This window comes from Carassius carassius, chromosome 2 (assembly GCF_963082965.1).
Source record: "Carassius carassius chromosome 2, fCarCar2.1, whole genome shotgun sequence".
In the NCBI taxonomy this organism is placed as follows: Eukaryota; Metazoa; Chordata; class Actinopteri; order Cypriniformes; family Cyprinidae; genus Carassius; species Carassius carassius.
Genome location: NC_081756.1, coordinates 34,849,001 through 34,869,547, shown reverse-complemented (window position 1 = coordinate 34,869,547; position 20,547 = coordinate 34,849,001). Strand labels below are relative to the sequence as shown.

At 35.7% G+C, this 20,547-nt stretch overlaps 1 protein-coding gene across 4 annotated transcripts in view; it reads left to right on the top strand.

Moving 5' to 3' along the window:
* The window catches only part of LOC132109239 (stromal interaction molecule 2-like), a 42,390-nt gene extending 23,070 nt beyond the window's left edge, over positions 1-19,320 (top strand). For 3 of the 4 annotated variants that reach the window (XM_059515301.1, XM_059515300.1, XM_059515299.1), the window contains 10 exons: positions 2,488-2,599; positions 9,972-10,083; positions 10,923-11,038; positions 12,023-12,200; positions 12,725-12,902; positions 13,956-14,117; positions 14,591-14,691; positions 14,783-15,021; positions 17,635-17,815; positions 18,700-19,320. In XM_059515301.1, the coding sequence (XP_059371284.1) occupies positions 2,488-2,599; positions 9,972-10,083; positions 10,923-11,038; positions 12,023-12,200; positions 12,725-12,902; positions 13,956-14,117; positions 14,591-14,691; positions 14,783-15,021; positions 17,635-17,815; positions 18,700-19,240 (1,920 nt within the window). In that variant the 3' untranslated portion in view covers positions 19,241-19,320. Of the gene's footprint in view, positions 1-2,487; positions 2,600-9,971; positions 10,084-10,922; positions 11,039-12,022; positions 12,201-12,724; positions 12,903-13,955; positions 14,118-14,409; positions 14,692-14,782; positions 15,022-17,634; positions 17,816-18,699 lie in introns of those variants that run through there. The other variant, XR_009424482.1, reaches the window with a different exon arrangement.
* Positions 19,321-20,547: the final 1,227 nt, after the last annotated feature.

The following is a 20,547-nucleotide window of genomic DNA, read 5'->3' as shown; positions in this document are numbered from 1 at the left end:
AGTGTTTCTTTAATACTTGCCTTTCATTTAATTATGTGTTGGAGTGTGGGGGCATGTCTCTCTCTCTCTCTCTCTCTCTCTCTCTCTCTCTCTCTCTGTGTGTGTGTGTGGGTCGGGGGGCTCAAAAACAGGTCAGTAAAGCTTAGACCCACTAGGGACCTCAAATAGCAAAGTTGACATTGGTTCTTGCCTGCAAAAAGAGTCTATTGACATATGAACACTTCACCCAGAGGGCGAAGTGTTCATTATTATGTGTTTGTGTATACATGATGAAAAATATTCATGCATATTCATACAAGATTTATATAATAATTTATTCTAAATATGTTTAATAAAATCAATCCACAGCCATAAATAAGTTACAATAAGGTTAATTTCATTTATATTATCATGAACTAGCAATTAACATTTTTACAGAATTCATTAATCCTAATTTAAGATAATTATTAATAAAGTTAATAGCTTATTCATGTTTGTTCATGAATTTTTGCTGTGACGCTCATATATTTAACTCAGGTGCTGTCCATTTCTTCTAATCATCCTTGAGATGGTTCTACACCTTCATTTAAGTCCAGCTGTGTTTGATTATACTGATTGGACTTGATTAGGAAAGCCACACACCTGTCTATATAAGACCGTACAGCTCACAGTGCATGTCAGAGCAAATGAGAATCATGAGGTCAAAGGAACTTCCTGAAGAGCTCAGAGACAGAATTGTGGCAAGGCACAGATCTGGCCAAGGTTACAAAAAAAATTCTGTTGCACTTAAGGTTCATAAGAGCACAGTGGTCTCCATAATCCTTAAATGGAAGACGTTTGGGATGACCAGAACTCTTCCTAGAGCTGGCTGGGGGAGAAGAGCAGAGTGGCCCGACGGAAGCCTCTCCTCAGTGCAAGACACATGAAAGCCCCCATGGAGTTTGCTAAAAAAAACTCCTGAAGGAATCTGGTCTGATGAGACCAAGATAGAACTTTTTGGCCTTAATTCTAAGCAGTATGTGTTGAGAAAACAAGGCACTGCTCATCTCCTCTCCAATACAGTCCCAACAGTGAATCATGGTGGTGGCAGCTTCATGCTGTGGGGGTGTTTTTCAGCTGAAGGGACAGGACGACTGGTTGCAATCGAGGGAAAGATGAATGTATGTGTATGTGTTCTATATTAAATTATTAGTATAACTAATGCTATTTGAACATTTAACTCTTTTTTTTTTTTTAAATAGCTCATATGTTATGATGTTATGAGGTGGGCGTGTGTGTTTGTTTATGTTTTTGAGGTTTCAATGACGTTTTCATATGTCCTCTTTATTCTCTCAAACACACTCATCGAGTGAAGTGGACGTTTCCTTCTTTTATGTCATCTGACATTACTCAAATGTGTTAATCTCACAATGCACTCTCTGTTTAATTTACTGCAGATGTGGATTACTTACTTCCTGAGTTCTTTTTTTTTCACAATTTATTGCAGCTGGAATAAAACATGTTATTAATAGTATAAAACGATTTGTACAAAAGTTGCTGTTAGTCTGTTAAAATAATAGATAAGTTACGAGGTATTAAGTCTTCTGGTTTGTCCACACTAAACACGTACATATGTCACAAGTGGCCCTCACCATTTCCTTTGAAAGTGAAGATAGTGTTTATTTACTTTCCTGTTTTTTAGCTGCTTAGCTCTCTTTGGTTTTTGATGGGACTTTTTACATGGTTAGTGAGGATGTGACGTGTGTTTTGAAGATAGTTTTTGGTCATGGCAGGTGTTCAGGCTCAAGAAGTGTTTCGAGAAGAGGCCCAAGAATTTCTCCTTCTTCCAGCCACTGAAAGTTGGTGTCCTCTTTCAGGACACAGCAGATTCCCGAGTGTGTGTGTGTGTGAGGGAGAGCGAGTTGCTAAATAAACCTACATGACTTTAAAGCTGTCTTGTCCCTCATTTGTTGGATACGAGTATGTGAGCATAGCAACAGAATTCACAAACAGAAAGGACAAACAAACCTCTGTTTAACAAAATTACGTTTTTTCATCATGTATGTGCAGCACACAAATATGCAGAAGCACTGATAGATACAGAGTTTACACAGACTTGACCACAGAGAGCTTTACTTTTATCTAGTATGCTTGTCATATTTGAATTGCTTTATTGTGCAACAAAACTCTGTTCTAGTTGTGTATTCTTTTGGTCTTTTTTTTGAAAAAGTGCATTGTGGCTCTGTTTTTCCTCATTTGTTAGTCGCTTTGGTTAAAAGAATCTGCAAAATGACTCAATGTCATGTGTAAGGCAACAGGTATAATATTCAAATGTAGTGTTTCTCTTATGTCTTTTTGCATGAAAAATATTTGCATTATATTGAAAGGTAATTTTGAAACCAGTAAATCCTCTAATAGAGTCACTTGTGACCTGAAGCCAAATTTACCCTGATATGGCATGAACTAATTCATAAGAAGTCATTTTCATGTGGTCTGAGCAGTAATGTTATCCTGTTGTTCTTTTTGCAGTTTATCATAGAGGACATGAAGCAGCAGCAGACCAATAAACACAGTAATCTTCACCGAGAGGACCAGCACATCACGGTGGAGGAGCTGTGGAGGGGCTGGAAAATATCAGAAGGTAAAGAAAGATGGACAGGGAAAATGTGAGCTGGGTGGCATGTACAGCACTGTGTGAAGTAACGTGTCCACAGGTAGAAATTCTGCTTTACTTTATCATTTGAAAGTACTGAGCAGGGGTGCATTTGCCAAAAGCAACTATGGTTGCAAGTTCCATCATTACCAATAGATTTCAATTGAACTAAATACCATAGTTAGCTTTAACAATGCTTTTGGAAAACACACCCCAGGATGTGTCCCAAACTAGTCAAATCAAGAAAGGTATTTTAACTTATTTAGGGAAGAAAGTGCTCCAAAATCTCCAGGTAGATGGCTACATTTTCCTTCATTATTCACAGACTACTTGAAATACACTAGTTATTTTTTGATACAAAAAACAAATATATTTGCACTAATTAATAATACAATTGATTGAATGTTATTTAAATATATTTTACTCAAATATTTTAATCAACTGATGACTCAAGAACAGTCTTTAACCAAACATTAATAAAATGGTACTAGGCTTATTAAAATAATATTTCAAAGAGATAATATAGGAGATAATGTTTTTTTTTTATTATTTAATGTAGTTTTACATTTTAATATGTTCATTTTCTTCAACACAGACAAACAAGGTGCTTGCTCTGGGCCATGTGTCTCTGGGGCAATTGTAACAAAATGTTAGAACAATGATAGAACATCGTCTGCCATCTACACATACCTATATAAGCGTAAGTTGTAAAGTTTTATCAATAACCTAGAGAAAATGCATGTAAGTTTAAATTCACGGTCATCTAAACTTTAGACAGCAGAAGAAGAATCCTACTGAGCATGTGCAGATGAAGTGTCATCACTCTAGCTTGTGGAGGAATTTAGCATGATACAATTGCCCCCGGTCACCCCTACAGTACATCCAACTTGCTGCATAAATATAGAATTCATTTGTTTAAAGCGCTATATAAATAAAGGTGACTTGACTTGACATATAAATTGGCTATTTTAGTTTTTATTATTTGAGTAACTATACCATTTTTTATCAGTGAAGTTCATTGAGCTTAAAAATTCATGATAATGTAATAAGGTGAAGTGTTTTTTTTCTTAAGTATTTAATTCACTTTTTTAATCGAAATTCAGCATTAAAATGTGGTTATTAAAATTAATGTTAATTAAAATAATATTTTTGTTGAAATTCTGCCAAAAATAATTGTGGAGTACTGTTCAAAAGTTTGGAGTGAGTAAGATCATTTGATGGTTTTTGAAAGATTGATTTGAAAATATAGTACGATAAAACTGTATTATTGTGAATTGTGTTATTTCAATTCAAAACTGTTTTCTATTTTAATATATTTTAAAATGTAATTTATTCATGTGATGGCAAAGCTGAATTTTCAGCTTCCATTCTTTGATGAATAGTAAGAACAGTATTTATTTAAAGTAGAACTCTTTTGTAATATTACAAACATCCTTATTGTCATTTTTGATCCATTTAATGTATCCTTGCCGAACAAAAGTATTTATTTCTTCAAATAAATAAAAAAAACAAACCCCTACACACAACAAATATTTTAACAGTAGTGCATACCATAATTGTAATAGACTGTACAGAGATATACAAATTTGGTCAAAATCATATGTAGATTAATGAAACACATTCAAAACAATCACCAGGAATTTAATTTGTGTTTGGTTTTGGGGTTTCCTAGTAGTGATGGCATGACTCATGGGATATCTGAATGGAGCGATGTTACTGAATTGAACAAGCTTACACAGTAGGGCTGTGAATCTTTGGCAAGGCAGCGATTCGATTCGATTACGATTCATAGGTTTTCGATTCGATTCAATAATGATTTTTGCAAATTTAGAACGATTCGATTCATTTCGATTCACAATTAAATTTGATTCGATTCGATTATAACGATTCGATTCTGCATTCTTTAAGTGCATTCACAGGATTATTTAAATGCTTCTACTAAATTATTTAAATGCTTAGTCAGGGGGCAAATTACAGTAGCATTTATGGTTAGAGAACCATAGGTTAGAAAAAAAAAAAAAAACTTTTGTCCATTGTTAAATGCTAGTTTAATGATGCGACATGACATACGTAAAAATGTATGTAAGCCAAGTTTTTAAAAAAGAGCTTAAAGAGTATTATGTATAAGCTAACATTTAGTCACACCAGGGGGCGTAGCCATAATTTCAGAAGTGACAGAAATGTCAAATACAATCATTTTATGTATGTAGCCTATATAATAATAATAATAATTATTATTATTATTATTTATTTATTTTTTACAAGGAATTATCTTCTTTTTTAACTACTTTTAATTAGCTGTAATAAATCAAATACACTGCTGGACAATAATCAATCATTTGTAATATATATTTTTTTCCTAATGGCAATTTTATGATTGTTTTATATACTAGGCTACATTTAATTAGCAATTATTTAAATTTTCTGCACAGAATAAGGTAGAAAATATACTTTATAGTTTCTGTACTGTAATAAATGTCAATTAGCACTGCATCATTCATAAATTGTTTGTGGTTTTTTTTTAGTTTCATCAGTTCATTCTGCTTTTATTCAGTTTAGCTGCAGATATAGCCTGGCACGTCCATGAGAGCGAGATCGCTTCTCTTTCAGTGTGAAAACGTCTTCATCTCTATTTAACTTTTCCTCTCCATCAGCGAATGATTCTGAGAGAAAACGTTTGCTAATGAAACAAACGCTACTTTCATGCATATTATCAGATAAATCTTGTGCTCTTATTTTAAGGTTGTTGTTAATGCTGTGGTTAATTTTAAAAGTTTCCTTCGTATATTCGGTTCATCCGCATTGTTTAAAAACATTTATCATTCAATGGATCTGTTCGTATGATTTAGACACTTTTCTGCTCCGTCCATGCAATAAATACAGCTGTCGACGGCTCCGGTAACTCCGTCGGTAAGATGCAGAGAGCCATTGACAAACTACAGAAAAGTAAAACTACTTCACGTTAGCATTACTGGCCACGAGTCCTATAGATCACACGTCAGCTGCGTCAGAGACGAACGGAGCGCGAGCGCAATCCTGTGACAGTCTCAGTCTGTAAACAGTGGAGCGCGTGAAGGACAGATAAGAGGCACGATTCACGAACACTCTTCAAGGTCTCCATTAATTCGTGCGTGTAGTAATTTAATGTGTATACATTTTGAAAGCATTGAATCGCTATAGAAATCGCGATTCATTCGATTCTTAGCATTTTGAATCGATTGCTGTTCAAGATCGGTGATTCACGATTCAAAAATCATGTTTCAAGATCGATGCATATGAATCGACAGGGTTTGTAATCGATGCATCGAGAAAACGAGTGAATCGTTACACCCCTATTACACAGACATCTCTAAACAAAGATTGTGTGTTTCCCATTGAGCCTTTATTGTGGAGTGATGTCACCATAAAACATCAGGCTCTGTTTGAAGCTCTGAGATATAACCTGAGAAGACACTGGTGCACCCTGTTGTGTAGATATCACACACACACACACACACACACACACACACACACACACACACACCATACCCCCCCCCCCAACACACACACTATGTATTTACTGTTGATTGTTTCACTTCATTTCGGTTTGAGTAAGAAATGTTATAGTTGAGACATTAAAAATCGATTGCCAGTTTTTAAACTTGATCTCATTGTCATGAGTGGCCACCTGTACAACACCTGCAGATTCACCCTGTTTTCTTGATGTCAACTTTTTCAGGTTGACTGAATATACAGAACTTGATTTCACCAAATACATAATGTTCCTGGATCAACATCCATGTTGATCCTTGGAAAAATATCCAGTCAACCAATCAGAATTGAGGGATAAGTTTACTGGAAATATCAGTTTTAGGCTTATGCCCAGGGTTAGGTGCTTCTACACCCTTGTAATTCAGCTATCATTTCCATCTGATTTTAGGGATAAATTATGGTTAGGTTTAGGGGTAGGGATAGGGTCTGTGTTTTTGGATAGAAATGTTGATCCAGGAACATGTCTTAGTGTCTCATTTGCTTAACTTGATATCAGAATGCAAGCTGCATTAACTTACAAAAGTTTGTATGAAACCTGACGAACATATTCTCAAACCTGATTTGATATGATCCAAAGAGCATCTTAAGCTTCGGTGGAAGAACATCTGACCATCTGTACCAACAATCACTTGATCAGTTTCCCAAAAGTAGGGGTTTCATGATTATACAAATAGTCACAATTATTGCAATTAATTATCTGTTTTAGGGCTTTGGCAATTCTGACGATAATGCTTATTATCAGGATTAATTGTCTGTTTTTTTTATGGCTTTCATTATGTAATTGTGATTGGCTCAGTAAATAATTATGATGTTATCCTAAAATCTTTTTTTGTAGTTATTATTTTTCAGTGTAAGATTATATTATATATTTCAAGAGTTTTTAGTTTTAATTCTGATGGTTATAACTTACAGCTTAGGAAAATTAAAAATTCAGTATCTCAAAAAAAAATCAAAGATCAATCAAAAAAAGATTTACAAAACAGAAATGTTCAAAATCTCCAAAGCAGGTTTAATTAAGCAGTGCGACATGGCATGGAAGCAGTCAGCCTGTGGCGCTGCGGAGGTGTTATTGAAGCCCAGGTTGCTTTGATAGAGGCCTTCAGCTCCTCTGTATTGTTTGTCAGAAGTTACTTATCTTACTCTTAACAATACCCCATAGATTCTCTGTGAGGTTCAGGTCAGCTGAGTTGGTTGGCCAATCAAGCACAGTAATATCATGGTCGGCAAACCACTTTGAAGTGGTTTTGGCACTGTGGGCAGGTGCTAATTTCCTGCTGCAAAATTAAATCAGCATCTTCATAAAGCTTGTCCGCAGATGGAAGCATAAAGTGCTCCAAAATCTCCTGGTAGATGGCTGCATTGACATTGGACTTGATAAAACACAATAGACCAACACTAGCAGACACCACGGCACCCCAAATCATCACTGACTTCAGAAACTTCACACTGGACTTCAAGCAGCTTGGATTCTGTGCCTCCTCAGTCTTCCTCCAGACTTCAGATTTTGATTTCCAAATGAAATGCTAAATTTACTTAATCTGAAAAGAGGACCCTGGACCACTGAGCAACAGTCCAGATCTTTTTCTCCTTACCCCTGGTGACATGCTTTTGACATTTTTTTCTGGTATAGGAGTGGCTTGGTTCTAGGAATGTGACAGCTGTAGCCCCTTTCTTTAAGACGTCTCAGTGTGGTGACTCTTGATGCACTGACTCCGGCTTCAGTCCACTCCTTGTGAAGCTCTCCCAAGTTCTTGAATCAGCTTTTCCTGACAGTCTTACCAAAGGCTGTGGTCATCCATGTTGCTTGTGCACCTTTTCCTACCACACTTTTTCCAACGGTAAATTCCATCAGGTGCGTGATTTCACATAGAGCAGCTGTTACTACACAGAGCCGTTGTTAACTGAGAAGATGCGCAAATAATTGCTGAAAATGAATGTCGATTTGCGCAGCTTCTCAGTTAACAACGGCTCTGTGTAGTAACAGCTGCTTTATGTGAAATCACGCACCTGATGGAATTTACCGCTGATTAGAGAACCGGCTTTACTGACGAGATGCGCATAACGATCAGCCGACCGTGATCGGCGCACCCCTACCTTCCAGTCAACTTTCTATTAATATATTTTGATACAGCACTCTTTGAACAGCCAGCCCTTTCAGCAATGACTTTCCGTGGCTTACCCTCCTTGTGGAGGGTTGTTGATGATTGTCTTACAACATAATTGTGGTTGCTTGTTCTAAACTAGCCCAAGAGGTACCCAGTATTTATACTCAAAATTAATCAAACTAATCAAGCTCAAAATGGAATATTCTATTTTTTGAGATACTGAATTTTTAATTTCCCCAAGCTGTAAATCGTAAGCATCAGAGCATCATAACCAAAAAAATCTCTTGAAATATCTCAGTTTTTGTGCAATGAACCTAGAATATAAGAAAGTTTGCTTTTTTGAATTAAATTACAAAAAATAAAGCACTTTTCCATGATATTAATTTTTTTTTTTGTAGATGTACCTGTACTCACTTACTCATTAAAGAGAAAAACTACATTTGAATAAAAATATATAAGTCATGAAATTAAACTACCTGACTGTATAATTAAGCAGCAAAAACAATATCTTGGAAAAAAATATTTGGTGCACATTATACAATTTGAACCTTTTTATTCTGTTAACTGTTGGTATTCTTACAAAATACATTCTTGAAAATAAGATAGGAATCATGAGAAAAATAAATGCTTCTAACAATCATTCTCTGTGCAAACTGTTGATAACGTGAAACACTTCAGACAGAGTGCTACAAAGCTCTTATGCGCATCCAGGGTGTAGAATGGTGCACTTGAAGAAACATGGAGTCGCTGCGCTTATACACATATAGGGTTCAGAATGATGTGCTTGAAGCAACATAAGTCTCAGAGCGCTGCACTTCACAAGGTACAAACAAAGAAAAGAGAAATGAGAGAACAATGACCTCCAGCAAGATGCCTGGAGAATTTTATGTGAATACCCAGACCTTTTGTCTTCACATCAATATTATAATGGGAATACGTATATAATCTTTGAGAAAGAGTTTACTGTGCTGTCATAACTGAATGTAACGTGCTGTTTTAAGACAATCATTGACCCTCTTCACAAGGAGGGTAAGCCAAAAACATTCATTTCCAAAGAAGCTGGCTGTTAACAGGGTGCTCTATCCAGGCATGTTAACAAAAAGTTGGGTGGAAGGTAAAAGTGTGGAAGAAAAAGATGCACAACCAACCGAGAGAAACACAGCCTTAGGAGGATTGTCAAACAAAATCGATTCAAGAATTTGAGTGAACTTCACAAGGAATGGACTGAGGTTGGCATCAAGGCATACAGATGTGTCAATTAATTTGACAACCGTCATCGTATTCCTCTTGTTAAGCCAATCCTGAACCACAGACAACGTCAAAGGCATCTTACTTATATATATATATATATATATATATATATATATATATATATATATATATATATATGTATATGTAAATGATGTAAATACTATAAATGTAACAAATAAATGTAACTGTAACAAATGTAACAAACAATGCTGTTCTTTCAATGTATCCCCTGAAAAAATATTCTCAGCTCTTTTCAACATTAATAATAATCATAATATATATATATATATACATGTGTATATGTATATGTATATGTATATATATATTTATATATATGTGTATATATATATGTGTGTATATATATATGTGTATATGTATATATATGTATATGATATACATATAGAATGTAAGTGTTTTTTCATATATACAATATGCATCTTCTCACCCCTCTCTTTGCTCTGTCTCTCTCTCAGTGCACAACTGGACACTGGAGGATGCAGTTCAGTGGCTGAAAGAATCCGTGGAGCTTCCTCAGTACGAAAAAAACTTCAGAGAGTTTAAAGTAGATGGCAACACGTTACCTCGGTAAACGCATACACACTTTTGTCTATTCATCATGGACGTTCCATTGACTTGGATTGATTTTAAACTTAGTTATAATACTTCTACTCCTAAACCAATCACACCCTCACACAAACTTTTTTTTTTTTTTTTGTATGCATTATTTTTAAGCCACACTTGTTAAAGGCAAATGAAACTAGAGTTGAAACTAGTAGAAGCTAAAGTTGTACAAGTATCTTAACTATCTCTATAAAAGTAAAAAGGTGTGTATTTAACACTGATATTAAATGCTTATACACCAATGAAAAGAATCACCAAATGTGCGTTTTAGCAGCAGTGCTTCCCTCTAGTGGTGCTGATGTGTCAGTACACAGACAGTAAAGATGTGCATAAGCATTGGGGGTAAAGAAAGGTTTTAGGGTGTTAGGTTTCCCCTCTGCCGCTTCTCCATGACTCATGAAATGATGTCACAGCAGCAGATCACCTTTCACCTGCAGCTATGCTTAGTATGTGTGTGGCAGCACATGTGATCTTTCAGTCATCTAGTACTCGCTTCTTAAAATTAGGCCTTTGAGCTTGAACTTGCCATTCATGCACACATATACATAGTCACAGACTGTGCCCTTAATACATACCAGTTAATTTCACGGTCACAGGATAGTTTTGCAGTTACATGGATTAATTTTTCTCCCCTAAGATTATCATAGACATTTCAGAGATATTTATTGAAAGCCCTAGCATTTCAATGTAAAGTTTGAAATCACAAACTGATCTTTATTTTTAGCAAGGAAAACTGGCTGATTTTGTGTGATCTTGACTTATTCTTACTCCCTGACCAGTTGTGTTTTTTCTTTCTGTTACAGAATAGCGGCCAATGAACCGTCATTTATGTCAATGCAGCTAAAGATATTAGACCAACGACATAAACAGAAATTAAATCTAAAAGCATTGGACGCAGTGCTCTTTGGACCTCCACTACGTAAGTCAATGCACATAAGCTGTAATAAGACTTGGTAAATAGTTTATGTAATTGAATAGTTCAAACCAAAATTTATGTTGTCCCAAACTTTGCTTTCTTGGAATACAAATAGTGTACTGTAATGTCACAAACAATGTCGCTTTTTTCAATGCAGTTAAAATGAATGAGAACGGAGAGTTTTAAGGTTTAAAAAGGATGCATGAGCAACACAAAGGTGTCATAAGTAGTCAGTATGACTGCATTAGCATTCAAAAGTTTGGTGTCAGTAAGATTTTAAGATTAAGTTAGGGGGAAGTCGTGGCCTAATGGTTAAAGATTCGGACTCATAATCCAAAAGGTTGGATTATTGTAGCATAAATGTCTGTCAACTGCTCCGGGTGTGTTTTGACGCTGTGTGTGTGTTCACTGCTGTGTGTGTGCACTTTGGATGGGTTAAATGCAGAGCACGAATTCTGAGTAAGGGTCACCATACTTGGCTGTATGTCACGTCACTTTCTCTTTTTTTGTCACTTTAATACTCAGCAAGGACACAGCAAATTGATCAAAAGTGATAGACTTCTACAAAAATACTAGAAAAAATAAAAAAAAATATTAAGCAGCATAACTGTTTTCAGATTAACAATAAGAAGAAATGTTTCTTGAGCACCAAATCAGCATATTAGAATGATTTCTGAAGGATCATGTGACTCTGAGGACTGGAGTAATGCCAGCTGAGAATTCTGCTTTGCCATCACAGGGATAACTTATATTTTAAATTATATTAAAATAGAAAACTGTTATTTGAAATTTACAATACGATATTGCCATTTTAACTGTACTTTTGGTAAAATAAATGCAGTCTTTGTGAGCATAAGATGCTTCTTTCAAACATTTAAAATTGTTACATTTTTGCACAAAGCTATTGTATAGAAGTATTTCTTTTATTGTAATATTTGCTTGCTTAGTGGGTAAAAATGCTCTCTCTTTTCTCTCCTTTTCCTCCAGGTCCTCACCATCACTGGCTGAAGGACTTTGTTTTGATGATTTCAATCATCATTGGTGTGGGAGGCTGCTGGTTTGCATACATACAGAACAAATCGTCTAGAATTCACATCTCCCAGATGATGAAAGATCTGGACAGTCTACAGCATGCTGAACAGAGCCTGATAGAGTTACAGAGCCGGTGAGAGAGAGAACAAGAGCACTAAATATTCTGTATTATTCTATCATCTGTTTAACATCATATTTCATTTCTTATTATGAGAAGGCTCGTTAAGCTTTTCTATAAGCACCCTCAAGGGAAGAGTTCACCCTAAAAAGAAAATTCTGTCATCATTTACTCACCCTCATGTCGTTCCATGTCTGCATGACTTTCTTTGTGGAACACAAACTGAATGGGTTTTGCTGTCTTCACCCACATCCATATGTCAGTATAATGAGACCCCTTGCCATTACATGTCAAGTATGGCATTACATTCATAATGTGATTTTTCTGTCTTTTTCTTGAGCTCGACTGCCTATAACCCTTTCACTTGCATATATGGAAAACAGTGCACATGATACGGTTTGTTTTATTTTCCTCTGAAGTCCTTTGGGTTTTGAAAAACATGAGGGTGAACAAATTATGACATAACATTATAATTACTATTTTAAATTGCAGCACACCAGATTTCAGATGTGACTTACATTTCTCTGTGGTTTCATCAGACTGGAGAAGGCTCAGGAGGAGAATCGGACAGTTGCGGTGGAGAAGCAGAACCTGGAGCAGAAGATGCGTGACGAGATCAACGGAGCAAAGAGAGAAGCCAGCAGACTGCGAGAGCTGCGAGAGGGGGCTGAATGTGAACTCAGCAGACTCAAGTATGCAGAGGAAGAACTAGTGCAGGTAGGAACCAATATAAATCAAACAAAGCCTTTCATAGATTTAGATCATAGAAAAATAATAAAGTATTAAGTACTTAAAGTATTAAGTATTCTAAATATTTTATGCGTTAAGTTTAAGTGTAAGCCTGCGCTGCAGTTATGTACAGTTATGTAAATGCCCAAGCTCTGTAAAGCTGGATGGATTCTGATTGGCTGTCACTGTTTTTATTGTCCTTCAGCTGGAAAAAAAAATATTTGTGAAAGTGATTCCAGCACTATCGTTCCTCTGCGCAGTTATGGTTATAGTTGAGGTTAATACTTATTTGGTGTGAATGGGCCTTAAATATGCATTGAAAAAACGTACCCATAAGCCAGTAACACTGACAAACACAATTCTTCAAGATCAAAATATTTTTATTCTATGTCTAAATTGTAAATTCATTAACAACTGTAAATTGTAAATTCATTAACAATTTATTTAGTAAACAAGAATACTACTAGTACATTGATATTAGTGTATCCTTCATAAAGTATACTTAGAAAATACAGTATACTTGAACTTTTAAAATAAAAAAAGTACACTTAAAGTAGATTTTATGCTTCTTTTTGTAAGGCAACCCAGACTTTTGACCACACAGTATGCAGCCTAACATTTTCCTTACGTGATGCACATATGAAGAGGGTAAATCTGAAATTAATGCTACCACAATAACTGACCAATAATAGACCATTTTATGTAGCAAATTATGAGCTATCAACATGATAAAACAATGTTAAATATATTTTCTCAAGCTATTAAAATGGCCTTTGGGTCTCTAAGACTCGAAACAGAACAGAAGTATTAAATATAGTAAAATGTAATTAATTGCTTTTTGTCCAAAACATATTATTTCCTGTAGTTTATCATTGGATTTCTATTGCCTTTCACCACAACAGTCTTATTCTGTAAATACACCACTAGATGGATGCAGCGTTCCTCAAATTGAGATGTCTGTCATTCCACATTACAAGTAATAACTTACAAGTTCCACTTGTAATATATGTTTGAGTGTTTGTGTTTGTTGGGTATATCCAGGTGCGAATGGCACTGAAGAGAGCAGAGAAAGAGATGCAGGCAGACTGGTTGGTGCCAGAAGCCTTGCAGATGTGGCTTCAGCTCACACATGAAGTGGAACTGCAGTACTACAACATTAAAAAACAGAGTGCCGAGCTGCAGCTCACGGTCGCAAAGGACGAGGTGAGTGATTTAATTATTGACACTCCTTGTCAGGGCAGGAAATGCTTGTTTGACCAACAGAGCTGAACTTTTCAGGCCAAATATTTATTGGATCTTTGAGTTTATGAAATATTTATTTAACATCATCTATTATACGTTAAAAGTGAAGTTAACAAACATCTCATTCACATTCACTCTAAGTGACTAACAAAAATTAAGTTGAACTTTCCAATGTTAATTGAAATTCCTAATGATGTGGTTAAATTACTTTTTAACTACATGGTTTGTTTTGCCGTTTGTTATTTGCATCTAGAATGAGACATCGGCAGTTAAGCTAAAGCAATTAGCAGTCACTGCAGCAGGAGAGATGAGCTTGCGTTCAGTACAAGCAGCAATTGTGCAGATCACCCACGAGACAACTGGTGCATTTCCATGCAATGTCATTGTATTTTCATTACTTGTGTGTTTCTATGGTCATTTTGTGTGAATTTCAGGCGGAAAAGATCAAGAAGAAGAGGAACTCTGTGTTTGGTACCCTCCATGTTGCACACAGCTCATCACTGGATGAAGTAGACCACAAAATACTTGAGGCTAAGTAAGCACACATAATGCACATGCACTTGCTAATGGTTACCCACATTAAATGAAAGCTTATTAGTCTCTTTTTTTTTCCTTTTTCCTTTTAGAAAATCTCTTTCAGAGGTCACAGCCTGTTTGCGTGAACGTCTTCACCGCTGGCAGCAAATAGAGAAGTTATGTGGCTTTCCAGTGGTTAATAACTCTGGGCTGCCCAACCTCACCGCCTCCCTGTACGCCGACCACAGCTGGGTGGTCATGCCGCGTATGTCGGTGCCACCCTACCCAATCGCTGGTGGTGTGGATGATCTCGATGAGGACACACCACCTATCATTCCACAGTTCACTTGTAAGTTCCCTTATTTAAACTCAAGATTGTGTGAAATGTTCTAAAAATGCGACTTTAAAATATATATATTTTTTAAACTAATGTTTATCTTATTAATGTGCAAAAGGTTTTCTTTCGAAACCATTCAGATGTATTTAAAAACAAGGTAACACTTCTAACTAACCTTCATTAATAAATCATTTACAAACATTATATAATGCTTAATGGATCATTAGTTCATATATATTCAAAGAGTTAGAAATGTGATATAATGTTCTTTATAATGTTTGCTAATACACTTATTAAACATTAGATAATATTCAAACTAATCATTATTTCGTGTAAGTTAAAATGTTTGCGCAAGTCATTAAACTTTCAGTTTCATATGATCAAGCACTTATTGAAAAGCTACAAATTAAAAAAAAAATTAAACACGTTATAATATGCTTAAAAGCTTGCATTCATTTACAACCATTTTGCTGCTATTTAGGTGTGATACAGGTAAGATTAGGGACAGGTTTGGTGGTATGAGTTGGTTTAAGGGTTGGTTAAAGCGTCAACAGTGTACAGGGGTCAAATTGATTATTACACAGTTCAATATGTTTATATTATATTGTGTTAATAAATGAACACATATTTTCTTTTTTTGATGATTTGTTTTCCCCTGTTTATTTATGATTCAGGTAATATCCTCTAATGATATACTGAAGAGTAGTATACTAATGTGAGTGTTGAGGCAAAAAAAAAAACACTGACAAAATGACAATCTGTTATATCTTTAGCATGCATTTAGCTAAACTTAACCAGTCACCCTTTACACAAACATTGTTAAATTAGCTGAAATTCCAATGCCCATAAAGATACTAAATGATTAGTAATTGTTTGTAAACATTTACAAATGATTAATAGTTTCAACTTTAGATTAGCTATGGTAACAACATGAACATTTCATTAATAAATAATTAGTAAAGATGTGTGAATAGGGTAACTTCATGTATTTCGGGACACTTTTTGCCATTGAGATGACTGCTCATAAAGGTATTAATGATTAGTAAACATTTATAAACATTTGCAAATGATTAATAGTTTCCACTTTAGATTGGGAACTGCAAAAACATGAACAAATTATTAATTAGTAAAGCTTTTTTTCTCTTCTTGGCTCTCAACGGAGGTGGACGCATTTCTTTCCCTCTCCTTCCCTTGCCTTCCCTTCTTGCTCTCTCATCTCGTCTATTTTCTAATACTTCTAAAAAAAAACTCTCTCTGCACTGCTCTCCAAACTGAAAATCAACTGAAAATCATGGATTTCATCAACTTGTCTCTCAACACAATTGACACCATCTTCTCGACGAGAAGCTTGGGTTCGGGGGAACCTGACTGCCCTGCTGGAACGTTCGCAGTTGGCTACACGATGGACGCTTGGGAGAGTTCGCGGGTCGTGTGTCTGGCGGCTCTTTCCGTGGAGGACATTAAAGATATCTACCTATTCGGAACCACGATAACAGGTCTTCTGCTGATTGGAATAGGCTGCCCAGATGGGGTCCTACGCTTGATCCAGAGCCAGTTACTGCTTTTATCAGCAGCACTTGATATGGACTTGGCCTGTTGAAGAGAGTGACCCTTCACCCCTATTTTTCCCAGCAAACTGGTGGTAGATGTTGCAACAAATCCCCTGCACCCCACCTCTACTGGGAAGATGCTAGTCTTCCTGCCGCTCTGGAATGCTTCAGCTGCCAGGTCGTAATATTTGTTCTTTCTCCTCTCATAAGCCCATTTTGAGGCTCTGATAATGATCTCCATTGCCATCATGAAGGCCAATGGGAAGTTGGTGGACCCTGCAATGATGTCTACCTCCAGCAGTTGCCAACTTGTGGTAAAGCCTGATGTTGTAAGGCAAAACTGTAGATCCTGGAAGTAGTGTTTCACTAGATTTCTGATTATAGTTGGTACCTGGAATAAATAAAAAGCAGCCCACAAAAATGAGGGGACCATAGGCATTGGCCAGATCGTGGAACAAGATGTGAAGATCTTTCCCTTCTTTTTTTGCAGTTTGGATTTGATGCCATATGATGCTGTTACGTATGTTCAAGGGATCCTGAAAAGCCTGCAGTACCAGTCTTTCGGATTAATGTGTCAATGAAATGGTTTTGTTTTAAATACTGTGTCAGCCGTTGTGCCAACACACTGAAAAATATAGATTATTTGTTAATTGAGATGTGTAAATAGAGGTCTACACAACAAACAAAGACCAACAAATGATGATCATATGAACTAAAAGTATACATAAAAATAATTGTATATTAATCATTAGGTAATGTATAGTTTAGTAACATTATATCATATTTCTAGCTATGTGCATATATAGTAACGATATTAATATTAAGCATTATATAATGTTTGTTTATTATCAATAAATGAAAGTTATTATGAAGTGTTACCAAAAACAATGTAAGATGTAATCGGTTCAGAAATAAGTATTAATATTTCTGAATTTCATGAATTTTATTCATGAATACATTTTATTTTACAATCTGTTAATCATGACAACTGGTCCATAAACAAAGTCTTACCTCCATTGTTATGATAAGTATACCATTCTAAGGAACATAAAGATCTACTGTGTTTTCTACACAGCTACTTTGATTCGACCTTCTCTGACCCGCAACAGCAGTGTTTGTCGTTCTCGCAGAAGTCTTATCTCTCAGCCCTCGTCCCTTTCTCCTGACCCTGACCTGTTGTCTATGGCCTCAGCCCCACTGGCCTACAGACCTGAGGGAGACGATGAACACATCTTCTTCACTGTCGAAAGGAAAGGGTATGTCAGCTTTTCTTTGTATGTATTAATTCATTTATTTAAAATTATGTACGTTCATTTACCCATTTACCTTCATAAAATGACATTCATATATGAATAATTTCAATTAATGCCAGTTTTGGTCAAAAGTTCAGAATATTTCCATTTTTTTATGGTTTTGAAAGTCACTTATGCTAATCAAGGTTTATCTATAAAAGTAAACTAAAAGTAATACTGTTAAATGCTATTACAATTTAAAATAACTGTTTTCTACTTGAATATATTTTAAAATGTAATTTATTTCTGTGCTGGCAAGCCATTACTCCACTCTTCGGTATCACATGATCCTTCAGAAATCCTTTTAATATGTTGAGCTGGTGCTTAATTAATTTTGATGATTATTAATGCTCAATTATTAATAATGGTTCTTACTATTATGTTGAAAACGGTTTACACTACTTATTATTTTTTTTTTTTTTTGTGGAAACTGTAATAGTTCAGTGAACAACATTTCTAAGGAATAGAAATAACATTATAAATGTTCTAACCATGACTTTTGATCAGTTGGATGCTGATTCGGTCTTGCTGAATAAAAAACTTAATTACTATCTGAAAAAGTACTTAAACCAAACTTCTGAATGGTAGTGCATCACAGTTTCCACAAAATATTATGCAGTGAAAACTGTCTTCAACATTTATAATAATATGAATAGTTCCTTGAGCACCAAATTAGCATTTTGAAGTGATTGAGACTGAGCAATGGCTGCAGAAAAATTCAGCCTTGACATATCAGGAATAAATTGCATTTTAAAATACATGAAAATAGTTTAAATTGTAATAATATTTTAAAATATTCAAGTTTTTACTGTATATCGATCAAATAAATGCAGCTTTCTATCACACAGGGATCTTCAGGACACATGCTCAGATTCAGATTCTCTCAGTTCCTCTTTGGGCAGGAAGCAGTTCTCCGGTCCCTCTGTTCAAAGTACATGTGCTACAGGCCTGGAGACCCCAGCACGTAAAATCTCTCGTGATGAACTTCTTCTCCAGGCGCAGGAGGCCCAGGCTATCGCCATGGAGACCTTACCTTCTACCACATCCTCCCCTTCATCTCCTCTCGACTCCTCCTCCATTCACAAGGGCTCTCCTGACATAACCCGCTCTTCTGTCCTCCCAGAATCTCAAAGTTTAATCTTTCACCCTGGCACCAAATCTGCGGCCTATAATGGCATTCTGGAAAAGTCATACAGCATGGGGCAGTTGTCTGCTGGTGGGATGCCTCCAGGGGGACATTACCCCTCGATTAGCTCACTCGACATAGAAAGCAAATCTATCAAGGAGCCCAAGAAACTCCAGCCCACCTCCTCCCAGGACTTGTGCGACAATGGAGAGAAAAAACGCTCCAAGATCAAGAGCTTGTTCAAGAAAAGCAAAAAGCTGTGAGGAACAGTAGAGAAGAGGAAGAAATGGAGAGAAAAAGAAGCCTTAAAGAAATAAATGAGGGTCAATCATAAGCCAAAACATTTTTCAGTAACTTTGTCGTTTTTTTAATTTAAATGGAATGTAGCTTCACCTAGTTACAGTGCTGGGTTGGAAGCCTTTTTTTAGCCTCACACGTACGCCTTTGAAGGCCAAAAAAGGTTATGTTAGCATTTGCAGAACATGTCCTCTTCACTGTTTTCTGCTAAGTCTAAATTTTCTGTAATGTGCATCCTAATGATGTCACCAGGAAGGGGGTTCAGGAAAACAGAATAAAACAGAATAAAAAGAACAGTCAAATATTAGCCAAATCTCCAAATTGTAACAAACAAAAAAACAAACAAACAAAAAACACTTTCCTGAAATATGTCTTAAAGGGAGGGTTCACCCACAAGTGAAAATTCTGTCATTTACTTTCCCTCATGCCACTCCTATCCTGTATAAAGTAGTTTAATGGTACACAAAACCTTTTTTAAGGAACTGTTACAGAGTTCCTGCAATACAACCAAGATTAATATTGACCAAGGGCTGTTAATCTCGAAAAGAAAAAATAAATAAATAAATAAAAGAAAATAAACACACCGAAGAGCAACATAATAGTAGTTTTACAACTCATGTGCAATATTTCAAGTATTCTGTAAATCTGCATTTTGTTTTTTTCTGTTGGCCTGTGTTACAAATGCAACAAATGGATGTGTTTGATTGTTGCACCGTGTCTCACTATTTAATTTACAGGAGTGACAACTGCATTTTACAATTGCATTGACTCCCCTGAAAAATGCCAGTAGTGACAACCACATTTACAAAAACTCCAAACACATTATCTTGGAAATAAGCCACATATCAAAATATAGTGACTTGCACCTGCCTCTTTTATTAACTCCATAAACTGGACCGCTTTAGGAGCCAATCCCAAAAATGCTTGATACCTAACATGCAAGATGGCAAACTGGTACGGTTACCATTGTGTCAGTTTTGACAGTGAGTTCTGCTCCATACACACACAAAACTGTAATGTAGGGGATTTACTCCCTATTTAAATGCGGTTGAAACTTTACAGTGTGTATGTGGCATGATCAAACAATAAGGCATCATGTTTTGCCATTATATAAAGACTTGCTGACCAAATGAATAATAATAATAATAAATAAAAAATAAAAAAATGAAGAAAGCAAGTCTGCTTATCTTATAGATTACTGAAATTATGTAACAAACTTGTTTTCATCATGGCAGGTTTGATAGAAGTTGAATTTTTATTTTGATATGACAAT